Source organism: Chionomys nivalis, chromosome 10, assembly GCF_950005125.1.
Source record: "Chionomys nivalis chromosome 10, mChiNiv1.1, whole genome shotgun sequence".
Classification (NCBI taxonomy): domain Eukaryota; kingdom Metazoa; phylum Chordata; class Mammalia; order Rodentia; family Cricetidae; genus Chionomys; species Chionomys nivalis.
The window spans coordinates 39,851,101-39,873,261 of NC_080095.1; the positions used below are offsets into that span (position 1 = coordinate 39,851,101).

Here is a 22,161-nt window from a genome sequence, read left to right on the forward strand (position 1 = left end):
TTTATAAACTAGATAGGTTACTTTCTAAGAACAACTGCTATTCTCAAGTAATTGAAGCCATTATGTCCAAAAGTGTTCTTCAAGATATTCATTCCAGTGTCTTTTTTAGTACTTGGAAAAGAAAAACTGGTACTTGAACCCAACTACCCCATCATGAAGTTCACACTTATTTTAAAATGACTCAATCCATGTGCCAGTTAGACATTACAAAGGCTAATTTTATTGAATCAACTTCAGAGCAGTTCCCTTTCACCAGATGAAAATGAAACTATTTCTGATAGCTTCTAATATTACGTTTTCCTGTTATGTGATAAACCAGAAATTACCACAGGCAATTTACAGCTTACATAAGATAACTGAGTAATTCATTTTAAACAAGTACCCCAAACATCTTCCAATGTCCCAGGGTGTCTACAACTATGTAGTAATCCCTTCTGTTTAGTCTCCATGCCAGTTTATTCCATGTCATTTATCACAATTCTCCTTTTCCTTATTTGGACTATGATTTCAATTAGATCCTATTATGCAGAAATGTTAATATTAGGACCTAGTGAACCAGACAAATTCATTGAAGGTATTGTCTTTTACGAGTCATCTCTCTACTGTTGAGAATGTTCAAGGTCATGGAGCAGACTGCACACAGCTGCATTAAAAACACATTGGAGACATCGGAACAATCTCTACAGGAGAGTTCACTTGAGCATCGTATTCCAGGAAACCTTTGCTTTTATACATTGCTAGTCTTCATGCAGAACTAGGAATTACTAGGTAGTATTTCAGATTATAAATTACATCTTTTCCAGAAACACTTAGATCAAATCAAGAAAAAGCTGTGCTGAGGTGATGATTTTAAGAGTTAAATACTGAGGAAATTTGCACAAGTGTTATCTTAAAAACCACCTAGAAGCATAAGCATCACTGGAATAGTAGAATTATAGACTGTAAATCACATGTGCTAGGTTTGTGCAAGCACCAAAGGCAGGAATCTATCTCACCAATATCCCTAGGGATTCTTTTACCTAAGAAAAGACTGGACTTCATTCAGCACAAAACTGAAAACGCAAAGTTTACTGAGAAACTGTTAAAGCAATCTGGATGACACAAAACTTGCTTACACCACCTTGGTTAATATTCTCCAGGAATCTTTTACCCTTGGGATAGATTCCAAGAGCAAAAGAGCTGGATCTTGCTATGTGATTGGGCTAAAAGAAGTTAAGTGAAAAAGTGTATTCATGTCCCCCTGCTGGAACCATCCTGGTCATCCTCAAAACTTTCATTCTTTAGCAGGCCACATGGAAATAAAAGAGAGTTTAGCAGAGTAGAATTTTAATGCTTCCGTACCAGTTCTCTGATGGTGTAACTAGTGTTACAATGTGTTTCTCTTTTAAAAAGTAACTGTACATTTAATTAAAAGCTCCAAGTTGACTACATTTAAGCAAGTGAGATGAAGCATATCCTGAAATAAAATTGCCACAAAAGATGGAGCTTCCAAAAGCTAATAACATTGTGAATTCTCATAGTCACTGTCTAGTACAGGGTCCAAGTAGTTAGGGAGGTTAATAGTTACCCAGAACAGTGTGGCCGTTAAGTAAATTTCCTGCTCACATATTAGAGTATGTATGTCAAAATGCAACCTGATTAAGAAAAAACATACTGAGACTCAATTATCATTAACTTTAAAGCTTATTTTTTAATACACATTTTAAAAATCTAGGAATGAAGAGGTCGACACCAATGCTATATAAACACAGTTTCTATCAAGAGTCTTCTATGTCACACATGGTTTGAAGAGACCACTCCTTATAGACTATATTTTAAGGGACAGCAATCAGAAATCTCCATTTGTACATTTTCATTAAAAGAAATATGAGAAGCAACTTTAGCAAGAGCTGAAATGGCAAATAAAGCAAATAATACTGTGAATTTAAAAAGCAATACTATTCAAAGGCATTGTTAATCTCCGTACCTCATTAGCCAACACTAACACGTCAGTAATTTTATAGGTTTCATTTCTTGAGTGACAGGATAAGGAAAACATCTCCAGAGGCGTAATCAAAAGCATTTACAGGAGGTACACAGAACTTTACACTAACATTATTATTTTATCAGCCTTGGTAAAAATCCATTGCCTACACAGTCATTTTTGTCATCACTTAACAAGACAAAATAAGAACAACTCCAGCAGCCAGTGGGAGCCCTTTGCTTCTTCATTTAATAAGTTCTGCCTCAAGTGACAGAACTCAATTTTGAGGTCTTAAAGCAAAGAAGACACAAGTGTGCATATACTGGACAGGCTATACCACATACCCGCTGGAATGGAAAAAACGCCCTTTCATATGTAATTTACTTTTTTGAAAAGTATACTCTCTTATAACCACCCACAGCTAGATGAGTACAAAGATGAGTTTCTTAGTGCTCTGCTAAACTTTTCTTTTAAAAACACAAGAGCTTTTTTGGACTAGAAAAAAATAAAAAGAATCCAAAGCCTCCATGAAGATGATTATGGAAACTTTTACTGTAAAAAGTGTGTATCAACACTATTTAATCTAACTACAGATCTGAATAAAAACACTCCTTAAGAATAACAAAGAGACACTTTGCTCAAAGTGGTTGGTCTGTCTCCTACCAGTTCGCTTTCCTCTTCTTCTGCATCTTTCTTTTCGTCCTTCTGTTCTTCAATATTTGCATCGAAATCTTCCATCTCTACCTACAATATACCAATAATCATTGTTTAAAAAAAGGATTGCATTAGTATTTAAGGAAATGTTGACTCACTAGAATCTAGAATAAGCACAAGACAGCACAGGCTCTTCTCTGCCATATACCACGTAAATCTGAACACCTTGAACTTTGAATTGGGACTAAAAGACCACAGAAAGATATTCCTGGAATTTTTATCTTTATCCCTGTGAAGTTAGGCAAAATATTTTACTCTAAGTAGATGGGTCATCTGTTTTTAATGCTCAAAAGATACAGTTTTTAAAACTTCTAATGAGTATTTCTCCAAAATAAGAGAAATGGGGGCAGGGGCACAATAACAAATATGAGAGCACAGAGATGGGAAAGTACTTAGAAGGTAACACGAACTGGTAGGAAACCACCAAAGCTGGTATAAGGAAGAGAGATTGGTGTTTCCAACAGGGACAGAGAGTGCTAGAAGAAGAGCACAGTCAGGAATGCTGGCCACACTAACATGCCATGTTTCGGGGAGACTTCAGAAAACAATCGCAGAAAGAATTTAAAGGACTCCATTCAAAACTGTTAACTTTTTTGGACAGGATCTGGCTCTGTAAGACCAGGTCAGCCTCAAACTCACAGAGATCCACCTGCCTCTCCCTCCCAAGCACTGTGATTAAAAGCTTGTGTCATTAGATCTCATCAAAATTGTTACTTTTAAGGTAGTGATATGCCAGTCTTTATAAGTTACGTAAGAGGCAATCTAGCAAACTAGTATGGGCATAAAACTGGCAATCCCAGAAACAGGCTATTTATATGTGTGAAGTTTAAACCTGAGCCAAGGCAGGGAGTGGTAGCACACGCCTTTGATTCCAGCACGTGGGAGGCAGAGGCAGGTAGAGCTCTATGCGTTCAAGGTCAGCCTGGTCTACAGAATGAGTTCCAAGACAGCCAGGACAAGACAGAGAAACCTGTCTTAAAAAACAAAGCACAAACAAACAAAACAAAACAAACAACTGAGCTTAGGACAACGGTCTAAGTGATTTCTTAAGGTCTGGAAAGGCTAAGTTAGAAAAGGAGACTGTGTTGAGATGATACAGAGATAAATGGAAAGGCAGTGCATGAACTCATAAAAGCCAGGAAAAAAAGAGTATGTTTTTAAAAGGTGGCATGATCAACTCTACCACACGTGGCTATAAATTTGGGCTACAGGAGTGTCTGCTCCCAAGCCACAGAATCACACATTAAAAACAGCACCATTCAAAGAACAAGGTCAAACAAAACAGAAGTACACAAGTGACTGAGACAGAAATTCACTGTCTTTTCATGATACTTTCTTCCAAACTAATGACTACCATCAAGAGTTAGCAATGAGCAAAAGTGTGTTGGAGAAAAAGAAACTAATAGATACTTATAGATTACTTATTGCAAATTGAAAAAGTAAAAACCCAATAAATATGACGTGGGTGCCAAGGTTTAGACCAATGCCTAAATTGCAATGAGGTAAACTGGCATCTCAAATGATGTGAACCAAATGTGATGCACTGAGAACATATAATTCGTGCAGCATTTCTGCCAAACTTTTGTTTTACACATTTGTTCATTCATTCATTCATTCATTCACTCACTTGTGTGCGAGCACACACATGTGCCCATTGCTCTAGTGCACAGCAGGACAGCAGAGAGCCATTTGCAGGAGTTAGTTTCCCCACCATGCTGTTAGCCACTCAGTCACTCCAGAGCCCTGTCTGCTATTTAATTTAAATCTAAACTAACGGAAGCAGCCAACCCAAACTGATGAGCACTCAACAGAACAACTGGTCTATATGCATAAAAATTCTATTTTTTATGGTAGTCAGTCTGAGAAATTAATTTTTATAAGTCTGAGTCTGGGATTTTCTTTTAACCTTTATTTTTATTTTATGTGTATGGGTGATTTACCCGCATAGATGTCAGTGTACCACCTGTGTACAGTGACTGAGAAGACCAGAAGAGGATATAGGATCCCCTAGAGTTACAGATGGCTGGAAGCCACCAGATGTGTATTCAGAATTGAACTTGTGTCCTCTAGAAAATCAGCCAGTGTCTTAGCCACTGAGCCACCTCTCCAGGCCCTACAATATTGAAAAATAATAATAAATAAATAGATAGAAACAGTAAGCATACGTGGTATGCTTCAGTATGTGTGAGACTTTGGGTGTAGGCGTCTTCCTCAATTATTGTTCTTTTTCTTCCCAGATAGGGTTTCTGTGTAATCCTGGCAGTCGTGGAACATGATCTACAGGTCAGGCTGACCTCTGCCTCCAAAGTGCTAGAATTAAAGGTGTATATCATCTTATTTTCTGAGACAGGGCTTCTCAGTGAACCTGGAGCTCACCAATTTAGACTTGTTAACCACTGAGCCCCAGTGATTGATCGATCAATCCCCCCCCCCCCCCCCCCCGCACCCTGTGTCTTGACAGGGTTTCTCTTTGTAGTCCTGGCTGTCTGGAAACTTGCTCTGTAGACCAGGCTGGTCTTAAACTCACAGAGATCCCTTTGCCGCCTTTGCCTCTGGAGTACTGGGATTAAAAGCATGCACCACCACCACCTGGCCCCCAGGAATCTCTTATATGCCCCTTCCAAAGTACTTGGATTATAGGCAAGGGCCAACGTGTCCAGTGTTTATATGAGTGATGGGAGTCAAAATTCAGGTCACATGCTTTCATGGCAAGCACTTTACTGAGGGAGCCACTGTTCCAATTACAAAAAGTTATAAAGAGCCCAGCAGAGGTGCCACACACTTTTAAAACCTGCACTCGGGAGGCAGAGGCAGGTGGATCTCTGTGAGTTCGAGACCAGCCTGGTCTACAAAGAGTGTTCTAGGACAGCCAGGGCTGTTACATAGAGAAACCCTATCTTGAAACTGCTCCCCCACCCCCCACCCCCCAAAAAAACCAAGCTGGGCATGGTGATGCACGCCTTCTCTGTGAGCTCAAGGCCAGCCTGATCTACCAAAGGAGTTCCAGGTCAGTCAGGACCATACAGTGGCTGTTTCATCCTACCCAAAAAGGAGTTATAAAGTACACCATCACGGGCGGTGGTGGCGCACGCCTTTAATCCCAGCACTCGGGAGGCAGAGGTAGGCGGATCTCTGTGAGTTCGAGGCCAGCCTGGTCTACAAGAGCTAGTACCAGGATAGGCTCCAAAGCTACAGAGAAACCCTGTCTCGAAAAACTAAAAAAAAAAAAAAAAGCCGGGCGGTGGTGGCGCACGCCTTTAATCCCAGCACTTGGGAGGCAGAGGCAGGTGGATCTCTGTGAGTTCGAGGCCAGCCTGGTCTACAAGAGCTAGTTCCAGGACAGGCTCCAAAACCACAGAGAAACCCTGTCTCGAAAAACCAAAAAAAAAAAAAAAAAAAAAAAAAAAAAAAGTACACCATCAGGACAAGGTGATGAAAGCTAAATATAGACTAATTTTAAGCTAACTCAAGAAAATTCAAATGTCAAATTAAGGAACTGGCTATAGGGTATGAGCTAGGGGGAACATGGGGTTAAGTAAATCAAAAAAACAAAAATCAACACTTAAGAAATTTATTTTACTTAATATAGTTAAAGTTTTTTTGAGGCAGGATCTCTCTATGTAGCTCTGACTGTACTGGAACTCACTCTGTAGATCTGGCTAACCTTAAACTCACAGAGATCTGCCTGCCTCTGCCTTCCAAGTACTGAGATTAAACATGTGTGTCATCAGCCCAGCTAATGTTAACTTTTTTTTTTTTTTTTGCTTTTTTGAGATAGGGTTTCTTTCTGTATCTCTGGATGGCCTCAAACTCACAGAGATCTGCCTGCCTCTGCCTCCCTGAATGCTGGGATTAAAGGCATGTGTCACCACCGCCCAGCTAAATTTCTTAAATTTTATAATTAACTAAATTTATTAGGGAACATCCTTGTTCTTAGAAGATAGCCATCAATATATTTAGAGGTGATGAACTAATGTTATTCAACTTATCTCTCATATGATTCTACAGTAATGGTATAATAATGTCACTAAGCATTCATAAAGAAAAATGTGGGAAAATATCAGATTCAAGGTAAAAACATGCTCTTACATCGTTCGTGTAATTTTTCTGGAAGTTTAAGACATCCGTGTAAAGAAGGTAAAGTATGTGTTACTTAATCTTAACTGCATTTGAGGCAGATGCACACTTACTTCTTCAATTGCAGCATCTTGTAGTAAGGAACGAATGTCTAGACGCATCATGTGACGAGGTGCGGTTTCCCAATGATCAGCCATCTATAGAGATATTCAGGACAAGTTATCTCAGACAACTACTCCAATAAAGGCCAAATAAGCTGTCCAGGTATGCAATTAATGCTACAACTTGAATAGGCTAGTTCCAAGAAGAGCTAGGCAAGCCCCTCCAGTTAAAATACAGAAAGGAAAACATTTATTGAATCAGGTAGAAGACACTCAGAAAATGAAATGAGGAAAGTGAGTTTAAGACAACAGTGCTGACGCTGAAAGAATGATGCTTGGGGTACTCCAGCACCCTATGTTTCTGAAAAGTCACCTTGTTTATTTCTTTAAGCTTTCTTCCATGAATATTTCTCTTGCCACAAGTCTGGTTATCGGCACTCATTTCAGCCAAATACACCTAAACAAAAATAAGTAATGAGAAGACCAAGAAACAGAAAACTCAAACTAAAAGTGCTTCAAAAGTTCTTTAAGACCATACCTCAAAACCCTTGGTTTTTGCTGCACTCCAAAACTGGTCAAAATGTCTAACTCTGTCATTGATAGCATCCAGAATGATGAAAGGGAAAAACCCATCATCCAGAGTCTTTTTGAATGTTTTAAACATGCTGGTGCGGTAGGTCTCCTCCATCTCAGCTTCATATTCATATTCCATTACCTAAATCCCACAGAGACAGGGGTTAGCAGAAGGAAGGAGCAGGCTCAGCCTGGTTCACACCAAGACAGAATCATCCTTCACACCTAAGTACCAAAGCTGGTATTCAGAAGACAGGAAGTGGTCATCTTCAAAAAACCCCCGCATCTCACTCCAGGAGTGGTGGTGCACACCTTAAGCCCCAGGTGGTAAGACAGGCAGATCCTTTTGAGTTCAAGGCCAACTTGGTCTACCTGAAATTCCAGACCAGCCAGGGCTAGTAAGACCCTGCTTCAAAACAATAAACAAACCCTATCTCAAAAACAAAAGAAACAACCCCATCTCTTCCTGAATGCATTTTTCCTAAAACCCCACCAAAAGGTCACATCATACCTTCTTTTTCACTTTCTTTCCAGAATCCGGATCTTTTTCTTCTTTTTCTACTTCAGTGATGAAATAATCATCTAGACTTAAAACTCTGGGTGCAGGTCCTCCAAATTCTACTTCCTTATCCTAAGAATACAACAGCCAAGAAGATTTAAAAAAAAAAAAAAAGTGACCCAAATTGACAAACACACTAAAGTTCCCACTTGTGGCTAAATAAAATAAAAATTTCTGATGGTTTCAAATCAACCAGAGGCAAAGTTATTTGTCTAAGTAGATAAAATATCTACTAAGGATCTATGGCCTATGGCCTCTAATTGATCAAATGGGAGCTACCTGAATGAATAACATACTGCCTACTAACACAAGCAATTCTTTTCCTTTTCTTTTTTGTTTTCCCATACTCACCCGAATAAGTTTTGCAACATGTGTCTTTCCACTGCCAGGCAATCCTCTCATTATAACAACAATCTGAAATACAATGAGGATAGAGATTTTGTTTTGTGTGGGGTTGGGAGATATAGCTCATTTGGCTCAGTTTCTGTATGCTTGCCTAGCATTCAGAAAGTCCTGAGCGCCATCCCAGTATCATGGGAAATGACTGCAATCTCAGCACTCAGGTGGTAGAGGAAGAAGGTCAGAAGAACAAGGTCATTCTTGAACACACAGAGACTCTATGACTAACCTGCTATACCTGAGACCTTGTCTTAAGAGACAAAGCAAAAGCAGAACAAAGGAAATAAATATATATGTGGAACAAACTACTTAAAACCCAATGGTCCAAAGAAATCAGAAGATATTCTGACAGGAATGAAAAGAAAGACACATCATTACTCAGCTCATGGAATAAAACTAAACAAATGTTTGAAGGGAAGTTCTAGGTGCAGATGTCTATATCAAGGGAGATTCAGAGCCTGGCGAGATGGCTCAGCTGGAATTTTAGGACTGCTAGTACTCTCAGATAGTGCACAGTAAAAGATAAAACAAAAAAACAAAAAACTCTCTCTAAAACACATTTCTGCAATTTGAGAATGGCTCAGCAGTTGAGAAGAACACTGGTTTTGGTTCCCAGCACTCACATGGTGGCTGTAATTCAAGTTCCAGGGGATCCAACATCTTCTTCTGACTTCTGTGGGCACCAGGCACACAGGTGGTGTGCATACATACACGCAAACACACACAACTCATCACACAAAATCAAATAAAATCTTCTAAAACATTAAGAAAGAAGATCTAACATCAAAAACTTACTTTTCTACCTAAAACACTAGCAAAAGAGCAAGCTAAAACTAATGACACAGAAGGAAGGTAACAGAGACTAGAGCAGATACTAATGAAATGAGAAGAATGAGGAAAACATCAGGGTTTGGATCTGGTTAGTGTGTTCCTCAATAGTACAGGTGCTAGAAACTTTGTCTTCAGGGTCTGCTGGGTGGAAATAATGGAGTTTTTATCAGGTGGGGATTAGTGGGAGGTTAATTAGATCAGTTGGGGTTTTTCTTGAGGAACCCTGGACACCTTTCTTTCTTTTTTTTTGGATTTTTGAGACAGGGTTTCTCCGCAGCTTTTTGGTTCCTGTCCTGGAACTAGCTCTTGTAGACCAGGCTGGCCTCGAACTCACAGAGATCCGCCTGCCTCTGCCTCCCGAGTGCTGGGATTAAAGGCGTGCGCCACCACCGCCCGGCCATGGACACCTTTCTTGATAGTGGAATAGTATAAATTGTAGGTCTGATCCTTGAATCTCTCTGGCTTCCTGTCTCACATGTTCCCAACATAATACATCCTCCATGTTCTGATGCAACAAGAAAGTCCTCATCTCTTGCATCTCCTACACTGTGGTATAAATAAACATCTTTTCCTTATAAAGAACCTGTCATTATGTCATTAGAAATGTCAGTATCTAAATAACAAAAACCACACGCACACACATTGCTCAAATCTATAAAATCAAAAGCTGGTCCTCTGGAAAAAAATAATAAAATTGATAATCTTTTACCTAGGCTAAAAAAAAAAAAAGATTTTAAATTACTATAATAAAAAAATAGAGATATCACTACCAATATTACAAAAAGGTGAAGAGATTATAAGAAAGATACATATGAGCTGCATGCTAACAAAGAATATACCTTAGATAAAACAAATATCTAGAATGATGCATGCCCAAACTTGCCTAAGAAACAGCCAAAAAAAAAAGGGGGGTGGGGTGGTGATGAGAGAGTAAAACAAGAGAAAAAATGGTCAAGTGTGGTAATATACATCCTTAATCCAGCACAAGGGAGGCAGAGGCAGGTGCATCTCTGTGAAGTTAGCCTGGCCTATATAGTGAATTCTAGAACAACCAGAGATATATAGTAAGACCCCGACCAAAAACCAAAAAAGTGAATAAACCTGGCATAGGTGACACATACTTTGAATGCCAGCCTTTGAGAAGTGGGGAGGCAGAAAGATCAGAAGTTCAAGGTCATAAGGTCATTCTTGATTACTAGTAAGTTTGAGGCTAGCTTTTTATACTTTGAGACCCTATCTCAATGGAAGAAAAACAAAAGAAAAAAATAGATTATGAATAGGATCAGAAAAAGACAGTAAACTGGTAAACAGATAACAAAGAAGCACCAACAGGGCTGGAACAATGGCTCAGCTATTAAGGGCACTGGCTATTCTTCCAAAGGACCCAGGTTTGGTTCTCAGCACCAACACAGTACAGCCACCTGTAACTCAGTTGCAGGGGATCTGATGTTCTCTTTGAGCCTCATAGGTACTAGGTATGCAAGCGGCACAGATACACAGGCAAAATATCCATGAATATAATAATAATAAAGTACTCATAAAGAAAAGCCTAGAAGACTCCATCACTGAGTTCTACTAAATATTTAAAGAGTGCCAATTCTTCCAAAGACCAGAAGGAATAATTCCAAACTTATGAGGTCAACATCACTTTGTATCAAAACTAGTCAAAGACATGACAAGAAAACTAGCGTATCTATTATGAATGTAGGTGTAATAATGATCTTCAAACCAGATCCAGCAACAGAAAAAATTGTTCTAGTAGCACCAACTACCATGAAAATAAATTACTGTATTAAATTATGCCAATGTACTAAAACAAAAGTCATACAATCATCTTTATTAATGTTAAAAAAAGAAAAAAGCATGCAACAAAACCCAACAACCCTTTGTGAGTAATAATATTCAAGAAAATAGGAATAGAAGGAAACTTCCTCAACCCGATGAAGTGCATCTACAAAAACCCACAGCTGAGTCAAGCAAGAAGGCTCAGTGGGTAAAGGCATTGGCTTCCATAGCCACAAAATCTATGTTTGGTCCCTGGGATTTACAAGGTGAAGAGAACCAACTCCTGTAAGCTGTTCTGACTCTAACATTTATAAGTGTATTGTGGCACAGGACCTGGATTCGATCTTAGCACCCACTAGGCTGCACCAACCATTTGTAATTTCAGTTCCAGGGAAGCTGACTCCCTTTTCTGACCTCTGTGGGCACCAGGCACACGTATAGTGCACTACACACACACACAGGCAAAAACACTCATAAAAACAATGACTTATTAATCTATATACGTGGAATTCGGATATGTGGATGAAATCTTTATTAGAAGATTATTCAATATTAGACAATAATTTTAAAGCATATATATTAATATATACATACATATATATCTCAGAGAGAGAATACATCAGAAAATTAAACCTAAACAAGTCTCCTAATCTCCCTTTTTGTTCCATATATAAAAAAGTCAAGCCTACTTTTTCTTTCTTCAAAATGCAATTAATTAAGCTTTCACAAACTATTTTTAAAAGTTTCCAACATTATTTTTGCAAAGAAATCTGGCTCTAAAATTTTTTAAGATTTTTAAAGTGTAGGCAGTGTCTGAGATTGTTGGTTTCAGATGCTACGAGGCTTTGAAACCAATATTTTTAAGTTGCAGAAAAGTTGAGTAGAAAAATTCTACTCAAGATACTTCAAACTAACTAAGTTGATAATTAAATAAGCCGCCCTCTTACCATTTTTATATTCACAACAATTACTAGTCAGGTTCATGGCACTTACTCTTTCGGGCCTGCTCTCCCGACCTGGGGGTTTCAGAATGTCATCCACGTTCTTGGACTCAGGCTTCTTCTCAACCCGTGGTGCTGGAGGTGGCTGGTGGCCCAGGGAAGGAGCTGGCAGGGGCATTCGCTCCTCTGGGTAAGTTCTTCGTTCTCCTGGGTTCAAGCAGTAGAATAACATGATTTACACAGTAATCATTGTGAAAGGTAATAACTTTTTCTTCTCTTCCTAATTATAATTCAGGTCAGGCCTAATGAGTTAAGGGTCACTTTTAAATTTAATAAATACATAAATCTACTGCAATTGAGAAAATAAAAAGACTGGCATATTTGGGGAAAACATATTGTTCTGTAAAACACTAATTCATCATTATTCATATTAAATATGGGAAACTATTCAGCAAGAGGAAGAGTAAATATTCTGCGGGATAACCCAAGCATGACCGATCCTGTATAGGCTCTATTACTTTTTCACTTCACAGTTTAAGAGCTAGAGTCATCGATTAGGAAAGGCTATTCCTGTGACTAGGTGGGAGCTTCTAGTTTAAGTGCAACTCACGGTAACGCAGAGAGACAAGCAAATTCAATGTCTAACAGTAAGCACCTTGTACTTTATCAATTCCATGCAACATCATGGAGCCACTAGGAGGTTTGAATATGGGTAAATGTATAAGATGCAGTTATGAAACAGAAGAAATACAAGACAACTTTACTTATCGGTGGGGTTTCAACTTAGCACTGTAGCACTTGCCCAGCATGTGTGAGACTTTGGATTTGAGGCCTGGCACAGCAAAAAACAAAAACAAAACAAAACACCACACACACACAAGAAAACTCCTTGCTTTATTCGCAATTATAACTTCCTAAATAAGTATGAAGAGAGAATGCGGCTGGAGTGATGACTCTGCACTGTCAGAGGACCAAGGTGCAATTCCAGTACCCACATGATGGCTCACAACAATCTCTAACTCCACTTTCAGGGGTTCCCTGGGCACCAGGTATGCGTATGGTACACACACATACACTCAGGCAAAGTACCCATAGAAATAAAAAATAAAATAATTTTTAATTATTTTAAATAAAATGAGAGAAATAAATAAAATTGAAGTTGGTGTGTGGTGGGATTATAAGTGATTATGTTTTCAAAACTCCTTTAATAGTATAAAAATTAAATTTTATTTTATTAATTCCGTTACTATTTTTTAAATAATGTTACCATCTTATAAGAAATCAAGTATGGTTTACGATGTTTAAATCCATAGCTACAAGGGAACACCCTCTATTTGTTACCATTTTCAACACAGTTCTTGTTAAGGCATTACTCTACCTCCAAACATGGATGGGCCTTCATAAGGTGGTCTATCAGACTTCCGGTCATAGGATGGCCTATCAAATCCTCCTCTTCTGGATGAGGAATGGTCTTTTTTGTCTCGATATGACTGATTCCTACAGGGTGTTATAAGAGTTTTTGGTAAGTCTCTGCTTTATAACAATATCATTATCTGCCCATCGCCTTCTCTATGGCAGTTATTCCAGAGTCGATATTTAATTTTAAACTTGCCTTTTTCCCTTATATCTACCTAAAAATCTCAAGAATTGTAAAAATAAATTGCTTGCCTATAGGTTAAGTACTGGCTGCATTTTATCAATAACATCATGCTAGTACTGGTGGTGCACACCTTTAATCCCAGAACTCAAGAAGGCAGAGGCCGGCAAATCTCTGTGAATTCAAGGCCAGCCTGGTCTATAAACCAGTCCCAGGACAGCTAGGGCTACACAGAGAAATCCTATCTCGAAAAGCAAAACAAAAATAAAAACAATTTACTGTGTTTCCTTTTGTCTCTCCCCATTTCCCATTTAATTCTCTCTGGAATTCAAGCTAACAGAACTCAGGTATGCACTTGCCTAGTAACGGCTCTTTCTTTTCCAAATTCTACATGATGAGATTCACTAAATCTCTCTTTGATATGCTGACTTTTGGTCAGGCATGGTGGCATATGCCTTTAAGCCCAGCACTCAAGAGACAGAGGCAGGTGCATCTCTGTGATCTGGAAGTCAGTCTGGTCTCTATAGCAAGTTTCAGGGAAGTCAGAGCTATATAATAGATAGACCCTATGTCAAAAAGGGAAGGAAGGAAGGAAGGAAGGAAGGAAGGAAGGAAGGAAGGAAGGAAGGAAGGAAGGAAGGAAGGAAGGAAGGAAGGATCACACAACAACAAGAAACCAAAACCAAAAACCTGGCTTTTGCTGAATTTACACATGGTATTTTACATGCACAGCAAAGACACTGTTCACAGTGTACCTGTCATCTCGGGGTCTGCGCTCTCTGTCAAATCGATCCCGCTCATAGTCTAGAACACGATCCCTGTCTCTATCTCGATGTGGCTCTCGGTCCCTTTTAAAATCTCGATGATCTGCTATATTACTTTGACGGTCAAAATAAGGTTCACGGTCTCTGTCTCTATCACATCGATCACGCTGGCCAGCATGTTCTATAAAAACAATACAATGTAAGAACTCTAAGTGTTTTCAGAACTAAAATCAAGAAGTACAATTTAACTTCAGAAGTAGTATAAATCAATGTCTCAAATTTAAGAACCTTTTAGTGATGTTAAAGGAAAACCTAATCTTGCTAGGGAGGAAACTCTTGTAGCAATTAGGCCGCAAAGTTAAGCTTATAATTACTCTTCCCTCTGGAAACCCTACCTGCATCAAAAGTTGACCTTTCAGGCAATGGATCTGGGCGCAGAGTTATTCTTTCTCCATATGGTATCTGTTCAACTTTATTAGTAGGCATATCTGGCAAAGAAAACCAGGAATGAAATGTAAGAATGAAGCTTAAGAAAACCAAACCTCAGGTTAATATTTCCTGTAGAAATCTGGCATGGTAGTACATGCCTATAATCCTAGCACTCAGGAGGCTGAGGCAAGAGGAGCCAGAGCTTCTGGTGAGTCTGGACTATATATATATATAAGTTCCAGGACCAGCAAGATAGTGTCTCCCTTCACCACAAAACCAATTCCTGTCAGGTGCACTGGTATACACTATAATCCCAGAACTAGGAGGCTAGGAGCAGGAGTTTAAGGTCATTGTCCTGGGTAGTTTTACATCAACTTGACATAAACTAGAGTCATTTGATAGGAGGGATCCTCAAGTGAGAAAATGGCTCCAAAGGTCCAACAATAAGGCATTTTTTAAAAATTAGCGATTAATGGGAAAGAGCCCAGCCCATTGTGGATGGTGCCATCATTGGGTGGGTGGTCCTAGGTTCTGTAAGAAAGCAGGCTGAGCAAGCCATGAAAAGCATGCCAGTAAGCAGCACCCTTCCATAGCCTCTGCACCAGCTCCTAACTTTAGGTTCCTGCCCTGCCTGAGCTCCTATTCTGGCTTCCTTCAATAATGAACTACAATACGGAAGTGTCAGCCAAATAAACCCTTTCCTTTCCAAGTTGCTTTTTGGTCATGGTGTTTCATCACAGCAAGTAACACTAAGACAGAAATCCTCTGCTACACAGTTGAGTTTAAAACCAGTCTTGGCTAAGAGATCCTGTCTCACAAAACTAAAATCACTAATGAGCAAACAATTTCTGTAAAACCCCAACCAAACGTTCACCATCAATACTCACCTCGGCCATGGCCATAGTCAACTGTATGTTGCATTGGTGGTGGTTTGGACATTGGTGGCATACCCATGGGTACTGGGCCAGGAGGGGGGATGGAAGAATGAACAGGTGGAGGTGGTAATACCGGAGCAGACTGTATTGCTGCAGTGTCTGACTTAAATTCTGAATTCAGTCCTTGATCAACATTTGTATCCCAAAGCCCATAGAAAGAATCTTCGTCCCAGCGTTCTTGTTTCATAGGTTTTCGCTTAATAACTGGAGGAGGAGGCGGTGGTGGCGGAGGCGGAGGAGGCGGTGGTGGTATTGGCACAGGTGGCCTAGTCAGAGGAACAGATGTTCTTGCTGGTGGAGCAGAGGGTCTTACAACTGACCCTGGTGGCTTACCCATAGGAGGGCGTGGTCTATAGGATCCTGGAGGCTAGAGAAGAAAGTAAATGGTTTAGTAAGCTAGTCACCACATACACTGTCGCAGATGAGTGGAAATTAAAATCCAGTTCTCGATGAAAAAAATTAACATACAAGATATATTCAAAACGTAAAGCTTTTATGTTTTTAAAGACTCTAGGAGGCTCAGTGGTTAAGATCATGCACCGCTCTTGCAGAGGATACAAGCTCACTTCCTCATACCCATGCTGAGTGGACCATCTGCAACTCCAGCTCTAGGAGAACCCAAGAACTCTGGTCTCTGTAGGTACCTACATGCACATATCAACTCCACACATACATAATTCAAACGTGTGCACATGAGCACATGCACACACACACTCCTGGGGCATGGTGGTGTATACCTTTAATCCCAACACTTGGATTTAACAGAGTGAATTCAAGGCTGACCTAGTCTACATGGAAGGTTCCAGGCCAGCCAAGACTACATACTAAAACTCTGTCTCATTTTTTTTTTCTTTTTTTCTAGACAAGGTTTCTCTATTTAACAGTCCTGACTGTCCTGAAACTCACTCTGTAGACCAGGCTAGCCTTGAACTCACAGAGATCCACCTACCTCTGCCTCCAGAGTGCTGGGATTAAAGGTGTGTGCCACTACTGCCCGGTTTCAAAAAACTTTTTAAACAAAAAACATCAGGCTGGGTGGTGGCGGCGTATCTTTAATCCCAGCACTCAAGAGGCAGAGGCAGGCAGATCTCTGAGTTCAAGGCCAGCCTGGAATACAGAATGAGTTCCAGGACAGGCTCCAAAAGATACACAGAGAAATCCTGCTGAAAAACCGACAAAGAAAAAAAGAGGTACCACCATATGCAATAAATATGAGGACCTGAGTTCAAGTAACAGAACTCACATAAAAAACTTGGGGCATGGTTTGGAAAGATGGCTCAGTGGTTAAGAGCACTTGTTAACTGCAGAGGACCTGAGTTCAGTTCCCAGGACGCACACGGTAGCTTACTCTAGTTCTAGGAAACCTGATACCTTCTGACATTTTAGAGTATGCATTTGGTGCACAAACATACAAACAAAATACTTACAAACATAAAACAAAAATAAGTAAACTTTTTTTTAAAAAAAAAAAAATGGAAATGGTGGTACATGCTTGTATTCCTCCAGCTGGGGAAGCAGAGACAGTCAGACCCTGGGGCTTCCCTGACAAGAAGACCTAGCCTAAATGTGAGCCCCAAGTCTGTGAGATATCTACCATCTAAAAGATAAGTATACAGTTGTTTAAGGAACAATAACTGAGGCTGACCAGTGGTTTCCATATATATGTACATACGTTACCTATGAACACACACATACACAGAAACATCAGATGGAAAATGAAGACAGGCCACAGAAAAGGAAAGCCTAACTATAGAAATGGCATTCCTAACACAGTCATTGACTTCATAATATATAAAACTTTTATAACTCTAGCAGGGAGGTGGATGGAGATGGATGAATTTGAGGTCATAGTCAGTTACATAGCAAGTTTGAGACCAGCCTGGACTATGATACCTTGCTTCAAAGATAAAGAAAAACTTCAGCAAATGCTGTGCCACTGATAATCCCAGCACTCAGGGAGAAGAGGTACGTAGAGTTCTATGAGTTTAAGGCCAGCCTACCTGGCCAGGTGGTGGTGGTGGTATACACCTCTAGTCTCAGCACAGAGGCAGGTAGATCTCTGTGAGTTCAAGGTCAGCCAGGTCTACAAAGTGAGTTCTAGAACAGTTAATTACACAGAGAAACCCTGTCTTGAAAGACAAAATACAAAACATAAAAAGGGCAAGCCTACTCTAACCAGAGTAGCACATAAATATTCACAGCATAAGTCAACAATCCAGATGTCAGGCAACTGGTGAATGAATAAACAGTATGTGGTATATATATACATATATATGTGTGTGTATATATATATATATATATACACAGTGAATATTATCTAGAGTAAAAAGAAATGCAGTATCAACTCTTGCTATGACATGAACTCAAAAATGTTATATTAAGTGAAAACAGTCAGAAATACCGGACAATACGTTAGACAGATTCAATGTATATGAAATACTCAGAGAGGCAAAACTACAGAGACAGAAAGCGTACTGCTTGAGGTTAAGGAAGAACTTAAGATGGCACAAATATTTTACTGGAGTAAGATGTTTTAAAATTAGATGACAGTGAAATGTGCTCAGGGATTTAGTTTAAAAATTAGTGAGGCACTAAGGAGATTGCTCAGTCAGTAAAGTGCTCAAATAAAACACTTTCTTAGTCTACAGATTGTGGTCTATTTATTTTTCACTGACAGCTATTTTTGACCTTGAAAACCAACAGTATATATTACTTATGTATTTACTCATCTGTACGCTGTGTTTTAAAAATTAGACTTTTGGGGCCGGAGAGATGACTCAATGTTTAAAAAGCACTGGTTGCTCTTCCAGAGGACTCAGACACGGCAGCTCATAGCAGCCGTCTGTCTTCAGTTCCAGAGGATCTGCCATCCTTCCCTGGCCTCTGTGAGCATTACACTTAAGTGGTACACTACATAAATGCAGGCAAACGTTCATACTCATAAAATTAAAAATAAATAAATCTTATGAAAAGGCATATTTTAAAAATAAAATCGGGCTTTTGAGTAAAAATAGACTTTACTAATACTAATTAACATGGGAAAAAATTGCGGGGGGGGGGGATTTTTCAAAACAGGTTCTCTGTGTAACCCTGGCTTGCCTCAACTCTGAGATCCTCCTGCCTCTTGCTTCCCAAATGTTGGGATTAAGGCGTGCACCACCACCACCTAGCAGCATAGAAAAAACATTGTTAGTTACCAAATGTGTACAGAGAGGCTGTGGAGATTGCTAGGAAATTAAGAACATTCACTGCTCTTCCACAGGACCTGAATTTAGTTCTCAGCACCAGTACTAGGCAGCTCACAACTATCTATAACCCCAGTTTCAGAGGATCTTCTGTCCTAGAGCACCCACATAACTTATGACACATTCACACAGACATGCACATACACTTAAAAGAACTTTTAAAAAATATGTACTGGTTATGGTGTAGATGTTATACAACTATATAAGAGAGTTGTTTGTATTAAGATTAAGTTTTAGGCTGGGCGATGGTGGCGCATGAATTCCAGCACTCGGGAGGCAGAGACAGGCAAATCTCTGAGTTCGAGGCCAGTCTGGTCTACAGAGCTAGTTCCAGGTTAGGCTCCAAAGCTAAAGAGAAACTCTGTCTCAAAAAAAACAACAACAAAACAACAACAACAACAACAAATTAAAATAAAATAAAGTAAAAAGACTAAGTTTTAAACCGGGTGGTAGTGGCACATGCCTTTAACCCTAGCACTTGGAAGGCAGATGCAGGCAGATCTCTGTGAGTTCGAGGCCAGCCTGGTCTACTGATCTTGTTCCAGAACAGCCAGAACTGTTACACAGAGAAGCTCTGTCTCTACAAACAAAAAAGAGTAAGTTTTAAATGCTTTTATATTTATTTGTTAGGTCCAAGACTTAATTTTATTAACAAATATAAGACCAATTGTCTCTGGCTATGTCTGGCAGGTATAAATTTAAAAAGCAACATTATCTAAGCAGAGAAAATGTCTTTTTGTTTTGTTTTGTTTTGTTTGAGACAGGGTTTCCCTTTGTAGTATTGGCTGTCCTGGAATTTTGCTCTGTAGACCAGGCTGGCCTCGAACTCACAGAGATCCACCTGCCCCTGTCTCCTCAGTGTTGAAATTAAAGGCACCAAACATCTGAGAATGCCTTATTTTTGACTGAAGTTTCACACTTTAGGAATTTAAGATATCCAAAATAAAAACCTGATACATTGGACACTGAACCTTGGGCTTCATGCCTATTAGGCAGGCATTCTACCAACTGAGCTTCACCCTCAGCAGTTAGAAGCTAAGGAGCAGCATGGTAAGGCTGATGTTTTAAAAAATGTTTGGAAGGCCAGGCATGATGGCACACGCCTTTGATCCCAGTACTCTGGAGGAGAGGCAGGCGGATTTCCGTGAGTTTGAGGCCAGCCTAGTCTTACACGGTGAGTTCTGAACCTACCATGGCTACGGAGTGAAAGCTTGCTTAAATGGAAAAAAAAATGTTATGTCAAGCAGTGGTGGTGCACACCTTTAATGCTAGCACTTGGGAGGCAGAGACAGGTGAATCTCTTTGAGTTTGAGGTCAGCCTACCTCTACAGAGCTAGTTCCATTATAGCCAGGACTACACAAAGAAACCCTACCTGTAAATACAAAACAAAAATGTCATTTGGAGGCTGATCTGGTAGAGACACCTGCCTCCAAGCCTGAGGACCTGAGTTTAGTTCTAGAACCCACAAGGTATAAATGAAGAAAACTAACTCCTACAAGTTGTCCTCTGACCTCCATGTTCTCTCTCTCTCTCTCTCTCTCTCTCTCTCTCTCTCTCTCTCACACACACACACACACACACACACACACACACACACACTAAACAAACAAACAAATAAAATATTATTTAGAATGTGGGGCTGGAGAGATGGCTCTGCAGTTAGGACTAGAGTTTGGTCTACAGTACCCACCAACAGGCTCACAACTGCCTTCAACTCTAGTTCCCAAGTATCTGACATCATTTTCAGAGCTCTGAAGGCACCCACGGCATGCAATAAACTTCAACACACACAGACATACACTCACACACATAAAATAAATCTTTTAAATAAAATGTCTGTTTAGTTAAATACATAATTAGTACTGCCCAAAATACAAGAGTATGAGAGAACTTCTTCTGATGTGATAGGAATTTATTATTTCAATACAGTTGCTAAACAGTGGGGCTGGAGAGTTGGCTCAGTGGTTATGAGCACCTGTTACTCTTACAGTGGATAAGGTTTGATTCCCAGCACTCACAGGGAGGCTCACAACCATCTTTACCTCCAGTCCCAGGGTATCTGAAGCCCTTTTCTGACCTTCATGAGCACCAGGCAAGCTCATGATGCAAATGCACACACAGACAAACTATTCATACAAACACTAAACAAATCTAAAAACAATTTTAACTTAAAAAGTAATAAGGGCTGGGGATGTACCTCAGTGACAGCTCACTTGCCTACAGGGAGCAACACACTGGATTCAGTACTCAGTATTGTACTCTCTCCCAAATCCCCACGTTTAAATAAAAGACTTGGCAAGATGGGTACCTGCTGCCAAGCCTATAAGCTGAGTTTGATCCCTGGGGATCCACATGGTAGAAGGGAAGAACTGACTCTAAAACGCTATCTTCTGATTTTCCCATGGGCACTATGGTATGTCCCCCCACCCCCAAAACACACAAAACACACAAATGTAGTTCATCATCAAGTTAAAGGTAAAATCAAACAATGTAAGAAAAAAATCCAAAAAAAGCAACAGAACTTAATCACTCAACTTTTTTCTTTGAGACAGGCTTTTACACTATATAGTAGAGACTGGCCTGGAATTCACAGGTGTCCACCTGTCTCTGCCTCCCAAGTATCAGAATTAAAGGTGTGTACCACCATAACTGGCTCAACTCTTTCTTGCTACTGTTTGTTCAAACTATAATATTAAGAGACCTTCTCTCATCTAAATGGAAAAGGAGCACTATGACCTCAATCTAACCCTACCCAGATGGGACACAGATCTGTTTGAAATTAATAGATTAGATGGGGGAGGGGTGGGTAAAATACTTGCTGTGCAAGCAGTAGGCACTGAGTTCAGATTCTAGACCATTCAAGTAAAAAGTAGGCATAGCAGTATGAGAATATAATAACTACAGTCTGGAGAAGTGAAGCAGGTGGATTCTGAAGACTAGCTACCCAGACAATTTAGAAAAAAAATATAAAAGTTGGGTAAGAAAGAGGAAGATAACTCAAACTGATCTCTGCTCTCCACATGTGCACATACAGAGGAAGCATTAGCCTCACAAGCGTAGATACACACACATACACACACACACACACACGTATTAGGAAAATCCTACAGTCAAACTCAGCTTGGCAGAAAATACTATCGTGCCAGCAAATCCTTATACTTGAAAACTGTTGAGGTTTGTTTGGGAAGAGTGCAGCACTGAGGAGAATCCAGAGAACATGAAGCTACATAGCTCAGGGGTGCTTGGT

General features: G+C 39.8%; 1 protein-coding gene across 2 annotated transcripts in view; it reads right to left on the reverse strand.

Annotated features, from left to right (window-relative positions):
* Ylpm1 (YLP motif containing 1) overlaps positions 1 to 22,161 on the reverse strand; it is a 75,717-nt gene that overhangs the window by 13,092 nt on the left and 40,464 nt on the right. For both annotated transcript variants that reach the window (XR_009057818.1, XM_057782133.1), the window contains exons 7-17: positions 15,621 to 16,035; positions 14,700 to 14,792; positions 14,296 to 14,485; positions 13,322 to 13,440; positions 11,996 to 12,150; positions 8,339 to 8,401; positions 7,940 to 8,059; positions 7,394 to 7,570; positions 7,229 to 7,312; positions 6,868 to 6,951; positions 2,627 to 2,707 (exon numbers count right to left, since the gene is read on the reverse strand). Coding sequence is in view for 1 of the 2 variants with exons in the window: in XM_057782133.1 (XP_057638116.1) it covers positions 2,627 to 2,707; positions 6,868 to 6,951; positions 7,229 to 7,312; positions 7,394 to 7,570; positions 7,940 to 8,059; positions 8,339 to 8,401; positions 11,996 to 12,150; positions 13,322 to 13,440; positions 14,296 to 14,485; positions 14,700 to 14,792; positions 15,621 to 16,035 (1,581 nt within the window). In the remaining variant the exon portion in view is untranslated. The remainder of the gene's footprint in view (positions 1 to 2,626; positions 2,708 to 6,867; positions 6,952 to 7,228; positions 7,313 to 7,393; positions 7,571 to 7,939; positions 8,060 to 8,338; positions 8,402 to 11,995; positions 12,151 to 13,321; positions 13,441 to 14,295; positions 14,486 to 14,699; positions 14,793 to 15,620; positions 16,036 to 22,161) is intronic.